This window comes from Anneissia japonica, unplaced genomic scaffold (assembly GCF_011630105.1).
Source record: "Anneissia japonica isolate Jap-2015-1 unplaced genomic scaffold, ASM1163010v1 scaffold6997_len847652_cov182, whole genome shotgun sequence".
NCBI classification, from domain to species: domain Eukaryota; kingdom Metazoa; phylum Echinodermata; class Crinoidea; order Comatulida; family Comatulidae; genus Anneissia; species Anneissia japonica.
The window spans coordinates 773,807-784,633 of record NW_022730884.1 but is presented as its reverse complement, the minus strand read 5'-3'; the positions used below and the strand labels follow the sequence as shown (position 1 = coordinate 784,633).

At 32.9% G+C, this 10,827-nt stretch overlaps 1 protein-coding gene across 2 annotated transcripts in view; it reads left to right on the top strand.

Annotated features, from left to right (window-relative positions):
• LOC117115150 (serine/arginine repetitive matrix protein 2-like) overlaps nucleotides 1–10,827 on the top strand; it is a 46,993-nt gene that overhangs the window by 26,482 nt on the left and 9,684 nt on the right. For both annotated transcript variants that reach the window (XM_033258835.1, XM_033258837.1), the window contains exon 3: nucleotides 9,601–9,692. In XM_033258835.1, the coding sequence (XP_033114726.1) occupies nucleotides 9,601–9,692 (92 nt within the window). The remainder of the gene's footprint in view (nucleotides 1–9,600; nucleotides 9,693–10,827) is intronic.

The following is a 10,827-nucleotide window of genomic DNA, read 5'->3' as shown; positions in this document are numbered from 1 at the left end:
CCTTGCCGAATTAAGGCTAGTCATGCTAGACCGCATTTTCTTTGTTTTTTACTCACTGTCGCTCACAGCTTTTCAACATTTGCCACGAGGTTAACCTTTAACACACTTTACTGTGTTCTGATTGGCGCGCACTCTGACGTCTGATGCTGGCTAAGTTTTATTTTCCATTGGGTTTTCCATGTGACATTCGGTAATTTTACAACCAACGGACGTTAATTCTCTTTTATATTTATTATTTATCTTACTAGATCAAGACTACAAAATATTATTTGATGAACAATCTTTTCACATGTGTGTATTGTCATTGAGGACATCATTTTTTGACATTTAAAAGAGGTAAAATAATTTTAACTAAAAAATAAGCTAGGCCTAGACTAATTAATTAAAAAATTAATACAGCAGTACAAACAAGTTTCTGTCGTGGACAGCGAGTGGAAGAGGTGACTCCCATGAAGTCAAGTGTATGTTTTTCTTATTGAAAAACAGCTCCATACTTTAAATTAACGGTCTAAACTCGTGTTTGTAATTCACAAATTATCAAGCAATACATTGTTTATTCCAGTAAGCTACAGCAGTCTTTCTGCACATACAAATAAAGAACATGCTTTTGCTTCGTTTGTTAACTTCGCGTAGCCTTGCTTAGATTGTTTATATCAGGCTACGTATCTACGAAGCCTGCGCGCAGGTAAAATTGCAATATTTCGTCACGGTACTGTACACAACTCGCCTTCACATTTAACGGTAATTTTAGTAATCTACTGTCCATTTTTTGTACTGTATGGTATATAATATGCATGTGTTTTGGTGCATGGACAAAATAAACCTCCGGCCAATAGGATACTGTAAAAACTGTTGTTTTTGTTTGTTTAATTTTTATTTTTTGGCAAGTCGAATGACCAAGAGGTTGAGGCAGGGGCGCTATTTTAAGTGGCACGCTCGCATAATGGTTCGAGTAGTGCAACAAGTCTTCTCGGATGGACTACTGTATTTAAACCTTTAGGCCAGTGTACACAATTGGCTCATGCACTGTAAAGGACCTAGTCTACTGTACATCATCAGTTTTGAGAAGCTGATGAAAGGTTTGTTGCATTGAAGCTCTATGTTATTTGTGAAAACAAGACTGTGTGGTGAAGCGTTGTAACTTGTAGCGCACACATCCTCTAAATGCTTGCCTTCTTTAATTGCTCATTAACGTACAAACCGACAGTAACCGTGTACTTCCGACAACGTGACACTTGTCATTGTCACGTCTTTTGTTGCTTTTTCAAAATGTGCCGACATGTTAAAATTCCAATACAGTAAATTTTTTCATACTGTTGTTGTGAATTCTGTACTGTAGGCCTATTTTACAGATGTCATTGATTCTACTGTACTGTATGCTTCTGTAATATGCATAGGTACAGGGTAATAGCTTAATTTCTAGATTTTTTATTTATTATGAGCTTATAAGCTGTAAATATTTAATATTAACATTTTATTTTTATATGCATTTTCCCATATGAATGTACATTTGAGATACGATAAGCTTCCTTTCCTTGTGGCAAATCGGAAGTTTCAAAGTAATGTACAGAGTAACCTTAAATTCTTTTGAAAACATTAACAGTACCCTCATTTCCTCCTATCTACGATGTTGTACATCCACTTCTTCAAACCGGTCCTTACATGGCAGCTTACAACGTTTTACGTTTTCTGTTGATGTGGTCATCAGAAGAGAGTATTGGTTTGTGTGATCAAATTAGTTGTCTGTAAAACCATTGATTGTTTGGTAGAACTACAGTAGTTTCCCAGGACATTTTTTGCCCTTGTCCTAATGTATGTACAGTAAACCACCTCTTCAGACCACAACAAACTTTTAAATGTATTACAGTAAAGTTGTAATTGGGGCGGATGCAGTATTTGGCGGTAGGCTGTGCGTGATAGTCCACACCACCTCAGCATCACCATGGTTGGGGCTGAGGTCGAAAATTTTGAGAATTTGAACCTCAAGGTGCCTGGAAATTGCATTTTCATACTTTAAAAAAATCTTAACGGTGCTATGTTCATAGTGATAAGAATAATAATTTTAACAATATAATACAACATTATTTTTCTTAATACAATTTAGGGGGGTGCGATCGCACCATCTGCATACCCTCCCCCCTTGCATCCGCCCCAGAGTAAGTCTAAATGTAAAGCTATGTCCAGACTATAATATTTGTCCAAAACATATGACATGCCAATAATGGTAACATCATTATGTTACCATAACTGTAACTGTAAGCACATCATGACTACGGGAGTACTGTACAACAGTTTTTTCTCAAAGAAAATTTTATAGATTAGAGAGAGCATAAGAAATTTTTTGAAAGGTTTTAAATGTCAGCATACAGTAAGCCACCAAATGGATTTACTGTAGATTAAATTCCTTTATTGCGCTTGTCACATTAGAGTTAGCCGGTGCCCTAGTAACATCATTTCGAGGAATTTATCATCTTATTCAATTATCTCATAATTTTTATGTCAATATTAACCTCAGACTGCCTCAGAGAATCATGAATTCTGCCAACTAGTATACTATAGTACTGTACGAGTAGGAAATAATTGTACTGTACTGTGTATGTCTACAATGGGTTAATATTATATTTTACAAGTTATAATTTTTTAAATTTCCTTTTATATTAAAAAATATAACATTCTTGAAAAGTTGTGTATTATAATGCAACATGATATCTTGAAATAATTAATACTAAATTTATTAATAATTAATGTCATTCTACTATTAATGATAGGACTACACACTGTATAATGCTGTCTATGGTGATGGTGATAATATTATCATGGTTTAGTTTGAGTACTTTGGAAGCTGCTATTGATATCTAATGGCTTTAGTGAGTCCTCTCACGACTGAAGAGAATGTTGCACAATCGTCAGAGGTGTCCACATTCAAGTAAAGTACAACATATTTAATTCATGTGACTGTTTATTGCGTGCATGCTGTATAACACGTACAATACTACTAGTACTACGTGATGGCGATACTGTTTAGTTCATGTGTTTAACTCATTGGCCAATGTATTTGCACTTCTACAGTAAATTGTTTTCCATTGATTGCATTTATTTGTTTATTTTTGTTACACAATATTTACAAGGTTAAATATACAACAGCACACAAAACTTGTTATTACAAATTTGCCAAGGATTGTCAAATAAGTTAACTCAATTTATAGAGGAAGACATTCCAGTTAGTTTGTCATTGACCAAAAATTTTTTAAAGTATTAAAGGCCATTATATGGTATTCAGAATATAAAAGAAAAGTGTCGACGACACTTTGTACTGATATTTTTCTTTCTTTTTAACTGTAACAATGCGATATCATTTATTCAATCATTCATTAAAAAAAAACCAATAACAAATAGATACATGTATGAATTATGTGGAGGTTTTCAGGAGTTTTCACAAGCAAAAAAAGTTAACTAAAAAAATTGATTAATATAGTTCTAAATACTTTTTTTTTTTAAAGATTTCAGTATGTTCTATAGTACATTATATCAAGTGGTTTGCTTGATGTAGGCTAAGGTTTGTCAGGTTTGTAGGAGGTTTGCGTGGTTTAGCAATACCTGTTACGTTTTGTTGATTTTCTTTATTTACAGTACTTTTATATAACCAGTAAAATTTTGCCCAGGCTCAGTGTTCTTATTTTTGGCCGATTTCGGGCTCAAAATGTTCTTATTCTGTTCTAATTTTACACAATTTTCAAACATAGAAAATTGTTATTGTACAGTACCAGTATACACTGTACTGGAATGTAGGTAAAAGTGGCCCTGGAAAAAATGGCCCTTGAAAAACAGGCCCCAGAAAAATGGCCCTGGTAAAAATGGCTCCAAATGGCGGGTACCGTACAGTAAGTACCTACTGTTTTACATAGTCACACCTACTCCTAAGGTACACTACAAATATTTTTTTTTTGGTTTTTCTAGTTTTTAAAATAAAAATCTCATTTGACATTTTACCTCAGCCTCAATCTGTTCTTATTTTGTTCTTAATTATTAAGCAATTTCAGCTCAGTGTTCTTATAAAATGTGTTCTTATAAAAAAAAAAAGTGTAAAGGTACAATTCCAATTCTAATAATATGATAGTTTGAAATGGTAAAAAAAGTATCCGGCATTGTAGAATCCCTATGACATTGACACATACTGTAAGTCGGTCAGGTTGAAACACATGGCCAAGTATAATATAATTAATAATAAAAGTCGATCTACTGTATACTGTACTGTAATTCAAATACTATAGTTATTTAAACTTCGTAATTGAGTTAAGGAATATTTCATGAGTCGTTGACAGTGATTATGGAACAGTTCAACAGGCTATCATCCATCAATTCATGTTTTCGGCTTCAACGGACACTATCGTGGTTTATCTTTGACAATTTTCGCGTCCCATTAATATTTCGTTCGGTGGTCATGACGCATTGTTCTTCCTTTTTTAAATGCGCCGAAGTTATCCTGGCAGGCCTGTGATTGCTTAGTCAGGTGTGTTGATTTTAACCATCTATGAATTCACCTATTAAAGTGTAATAGACAAGGAAATATGGTAGCTTAAACACTTTATAGCTTAATGTCAACATCAGTGCAACAGTTACAATCAGGATGACAGATATATGTTAGAAACTGGCCCAGAATAGATACCTTATTGATTAAATGATTGATTGCTTGAACAAAATTCATCTAAAATTTACTTATTTAATAATTGATTCAGTGATTCAAATGATTGCAGACATTTTAGCAGAGTTTGGCTCATAAAACAAAAAAAAAACAAAAAAATGGGAAAAAAAAAATAAACATAAACTCCTGAAAATGATTTTCCAAATCTTGAATTGCAAACTCATTTCTTTTATTTTTCCCCAAAGTAAAAAATAAATTCCTGTTTGTATTTTCCTTGTAAAATATTGACATGAAAGGTGGATTATTTTATACAATTTTGCTTTTCCAAATTGTTCTTGTCATACGCTATTGGGATATGAGTCATCTGCATTTTACTGTAGCATACTTTGATCTAAATTGCTTGCACTTAAGGCGACATTTAAGGTATCAAGAGAACGTGTTGTATGTCTAGTGACGGTACATGTCTTGCGCGTGTCTGTGAAGGTTTTCAAGTCTAAATGGTAGTATCGGTGGCCACATTTTTAAAAATCTCTTTCATTCACATCTACGGTAATAGAAAATTAATTACAAATTTCAGTTAACAATGAACTACAACTAGATAGCAAACGCAAGTGCAGTGCTTGACAAGGCAATGGTATACGATAATCGCTTTTGAGAATCATACTGTATTATAAAAGAGAAAAGGATTTTAGGATTCAGAAGGTACAAATTTTAGTTTTTTATGATTATTGGATGGGAATCAAAATCGTGGCCAAATCATAATTTTAATTACCGATATTGAGAATGTAATTGTAACCTAACAGTGATTGTTCACTGTAATCCTGGGAATAGGCCTTACAGTATCTAAAATCACTTTATTTTTAAAAAAGGAACAACAGTTTGCCACACATCCAGAAAGCAATAGTCCAGGAAATGAACCGATCCAGGAAAGGCAAAACAAGGAATCAATTGAACAGAACATAAAAATAAAAATAATATTAGTGTTGAGAATCTATATGCACTATACAGAATGTTAGTCTTACAGTTGGAAAATTTTCTGCAAAATGATGTAAAATAAAGTTATTTTCTCTGCAGGGGAAACCCTGCATTAGGGAGTGGGATGAGGACACGTCCTGAGTGTTAAATGATTACTCCAACCCCTGTAACTAAAACAAGAAACCTACAATTTTTTTCATTACAAGCGCATACAAAAACCTTACCAAGAACTAAGGACAATTTTCTTTTTTTGTTAGGGTTGTTATAAAGAGGTACTCTTTTCCGTAATAATACAGTATTAATAACAGGACAATTTCTGATCCCAAAGTTATCCCATTAATAAGGTATCAACTGTTGTTACTTCTACCCTTTCCCTGTACATTACATCCTGACCTTTCGTATATTAGATTATTGACACAGCTGTTTAAAAAAATTGTCTATGTTTATGAAATCCTGTATGTAGTCAGCTTGTTTTTTCCCTTGTTGAATTCTTAGCTATATTGATAATATCTTAATCCAACTGTCATTTACATAAGTTCAAAAAGCTTATTCATAAATGCAGAATACAAAGTCCTCATCTATCCATTTGGTATTCACCTAGGAAATATCAAGACAGGTGGAATGTGGGCAAATTTATACAAATTAGGTTATGTGTGTTTTGTTTTGTTTTGTTTTTTTTTCAACATTTCAGTCTATTTGATCATTTTCAAGAATCATGGACTTTGCTGGCAAGTTCACAGCAAGTCAGTATTTTGTTCATAAATTTATTGTTAGTTGATCCTACTTAGGAAAGCTTCAAGAAATGAAAAAAAAAAACATACTGTAGTATTTTTTAGGTTTCTAACATGAAAGATTCTTAGTTTTTGAGAGAGAATAAAGAGAAACCGAAAAAAATACTCATTGATAGTAAAGTACAAATTTACAATGTACTTAAATGAATGGTGGAAAACACAAACAGGTTGTTGATACATAATAAATTACTCCTAAGAAATTGAATATTAGACCCTACAAAAAATATTATTAGTTTATCACCCTATCTGGGCAGGAAAAGTAATGAGGGGGGAGGTTTTTTTTAATTTTTTATTTTGCTAAATCCAAATATCACCCTTGGGTTGTTTGCTGGTACATTGATATTCAAAGTAAAACATGATTTAGCTAATGCAAATAATATCTACTAACTATTTAACAAAATAAAGGAAAAAAATAAATAAAAAAATAAAACAAATTTCAAAATTTTTTTTTTTTTTTTAATTTTTTCCCCCAAATTTTTTTTTTCCCAGTTTTTATTAGAGATAATAAATTTTATCGTTTAATCTTGTATCTTGTGATTATCTGTATGTACCTGTCTGTGGCTAACTGATTTCAGTGAGACAATTTATCAATGATAGTGCAATAGTAAAACAATGCGATAAAACATGAATTTAAATCATGAATTTAAATCATGAATTCAAATCATGAATTTGTATGAGATTGGAGTGTGGGAAACCGCGACGTTTTTCTGGGAGGCTGGTCCAAGAGCTAATAAGTGGCTTCAAAAAGTACCTCACTATTAGTAATTTACCATTTAATACTGTTTATTCCTCCCAATGGTGTCGTGCACATATGTAGAAGCATTATATGTACAAAATCAGGCTGGTTTAGGATAGTACAGTACTTTAGCTATTGTGGTTACCTGCAAGGCTACTTTTCAATTGTTTTTATGGACACTTTGCCAAGAATTTTGGTACCTTTGGGAATGAAACAGGATGACAGGATCCTTTGTGGTTTTTTAAATCAATATTACCTTTGACCTTATACAAATATTATATATTTTTCATTCAATTTTTTTTTTTCAATTATATTGCCTTAAACAGGGCCAGTAATTTTCAACATTTACTTTGGTATGTTTTGGCTTTAAAGGTATGAAATCATGTTATCATCAGTATTTCAGTGACATAATCAAATCGAAAGATAATGTACCGATTTCCAGTGAAAAATCAATTTCAGTGTTGTAGTCAGGGAATAATTTCGCCAGTATCACAAATTTGATTAAATAGATGTAGTAAGCTTAAAAAATAAAGTAAGCTTATTTCTTAGAAATGCTAGTTGCAGAGGGAAAACAACAATTTCTTTTGCCCTAGTCTTGTAATTTTTGGATGATTTCTATATATCGGGCATAAGACTGTCGGAATTCGTACTTTTGCTGCTTTTTATGGTCCTGATAATTATTACATCTAGCTGGCGGCTAAAATTAGATCCAAATGTAGGGCTAATCTTCCATAAAATCATTTATGAACTTCAAAGTTTCATCAAAATCTTATTTCTCCGCATTTAGAATTGTTCATTCATTAACAGTTAGTAGGTCATTGGCAGCGCTGGGATTTAACGGCAGGTCAACACCCCCGACATGCAGGGCAAGCGTTTTACTTTGGTGCGTAGTGCCATCTGAGGCTCAGAGAGGAGGGAATGGGGTCCCCTCCTCAATGAGAAAATTGTTGAAAGTAATAAGCTGCTAGACACTCGTAGCATCTTGACATAAGGATGGTGTTTCTTGTATCTCATGCAGTGCCCAAACTATTTATTTTATATAGGCCTATCCAGTTCAGGTCAACATTTGATATAAACGGTTTAAAATATTTTTTTTCTCCTGACGAATCTTTCCTAATTTCCCCAGCGGGAGGATGTAGCCCTCCTAACCCCCCTTTTCCCCTCTCCCGCAGTAGTAAATTTGAATGTTATGGACGATCCGCACATAATGAACTGATTTAAAAATGAAAAATGTGTAGGAATACAGTATGTGTATGTACTGTATGTATGCACTTGTGCTTACTTTATAAGACAACATTATGATATTTTAAACTTTCTTTTAAAGTTTTTATACATGAGAATATACAGTAACCTGTCTTGAAGTAGCAAAACAGTCTGCAATTACTCAGCTGTTGTTCCTCGCTCTGGAAGAGATTTCTTTGAACGGATATTTAATTTATGGTTTATTTTATTTATGGTACTTACCATATACAATAAAAATCATTACTTCATCATCCTGTAGTTTTTTTCCTTGAAATTTATAATGAAAAACTACATACTAGTATAACATACAGTAATTCAACAGCTGGTGACATTCTGTTAATATGCAAAGATTGGCAACATACAGTACCTGGTATTTTATCCTTCAACAAGATTACGGTCTGCCATGAGTTAAAAGAAAATTCAATTCCATACTGTAGGTATTTCAGTTGTTTAAATTGTATTTAAGCAAGCTATAAAAACTATTATAATTTAACATATGAATGATAAAAAAATTGTCCTCTTTTCCAAATCAGATGACTTATGTAAAGCCTTAAATTGGCTAGTAATCAATGAATTTTTTGTAGTAAAACGTCTGTAGGTCAGCAAAAATATTTGTTTACTCTCTTATTGGTCCTTTTAAATGAGCTATTTGAAATTTTTTTAGGTTTTTCCTTTTCTTGCAGACATTATGTCTTTAATAATTTTATTAAACAAATAAAAATCAAATTAAAAAATAAGATAGTTTTTAGTTATTTTTTTTAGACTGTTTTTCATTGCAAGAAGTTCCTTCATCATTGCGTACATCAAGTCAATGTACTATTGTTCTGTGGTTATCAGATTGCTAACACTACAGTTCAGTTTCATTTTTGACCATTATATTATTAATTTTATATTAGCCAAATTTCTGATAATCCACCAGATCTTCTTTCAAAATTATTCAGCCACCTAGTAGCATTAATTTCCAATTTTGTTTGTACAATAAATCCCAGGAAACAGGCTGCACATTATTTCACTATTGGAATCGGATGTAACATTGGGGTGGGATTATAACCAAGAAACTACTGTTACTAACTTACTAACTCTATTTCTTACCCTTAATATGTGCCCACAGTATTTGTGTTACCCTTATCATTCACCTTCAATGCCAAAAAGTACTTTTGTATTAATTTTTACTTGAGTGGCAATTGTTTCACCCGTTTCCTTTTGTGTTTCAGTTTGTGGAATAATTCGGTCAGCCATTGGCAAGGCCAGCCTCCTCACAAATAAGAAGTTTAAACAATTTAGAGGCCTTTGTGAAAAGAACATTGTAAGTATTGGATCGCATAATATATTTTTTCTTCTTTAACCACATACTGCAATAAATGTTAATTCTTCAAGGATAAATTTATAGACTTGAGACCGGACATCTAGGTATGAACTCACCAAGGACCAAAGAAAAGTTTTATTTTTTGTACTGGTTTGCGAATTATGAATACAATGACAAGGAATATGACAGGCTAATCCACCTCTTGTGCTTGGTTATTTTAGGGTAGTGACAACATCTGTATGCTGTGTTAAAACATTGCGGATACCGAATATTAGCAACTCTGTACAGTAAATTTCTGTAAATCATTGTCATACTTTGCTAAGTAATTTTATTTGGGAATATAATTTATAGGCTGACTTTTATGTAATATTTTATCGCTGTACATTTTTAAAAAGTTGATTTTAAGCTGTGATTTTAAGCTTGAAATCGTACCTTGTACAATGCTAGGCAAACCAAGGACCGGGGGTCTGCACAATCCACAATAATACAATAATGAAGCACGGAAATACTTCCCAATGTAGACTCTATAAATATACCGTATTATATTATGGTTATGACTTGCATAAATGGTTAAATGGAGTCGTTCATTTTGATTACCAAAACAAGTGAATATCTCTGGACAATCTATCAGGCAGTCTAGGCATACACCGTCGCTGCAAACTATCAAATCACTTCGAGTCGGTTATTAAATCTTATGGGCTTCTGAAATGTATTGAGAAGTATTATATGTGGTGCTAGACGTTATGAGTATGAATGACTGCAATGAACCTTAAGAATAATTTCTAGGCCTTGGTCTGTGTCCACAAAGCAGCTACAGCCTGCCGCCTACTAACCGTACCCACTAATGCATCATGAACATTTCTATTAATATTATGCCCTTTACCAGCGATATCTTTCATGCCTTTCGATGTCCAATGTCCTAATGCCTCGGACGTAATATTGACACTTGTTAGTGATTATGGTAAAAGAAATTCCATTTTAAAAAACAGAAACAGCAATTATGGTGTCGTTAATAACAGACACTTAGCAAAAACAGTCGCTGAGCTGCCATCTTTACAGTATACTGTATAAACTCGAGCGTTCAAAACAATAACAAAGCGAGTACCGCATACAGATCACATACTGACCAGACGCA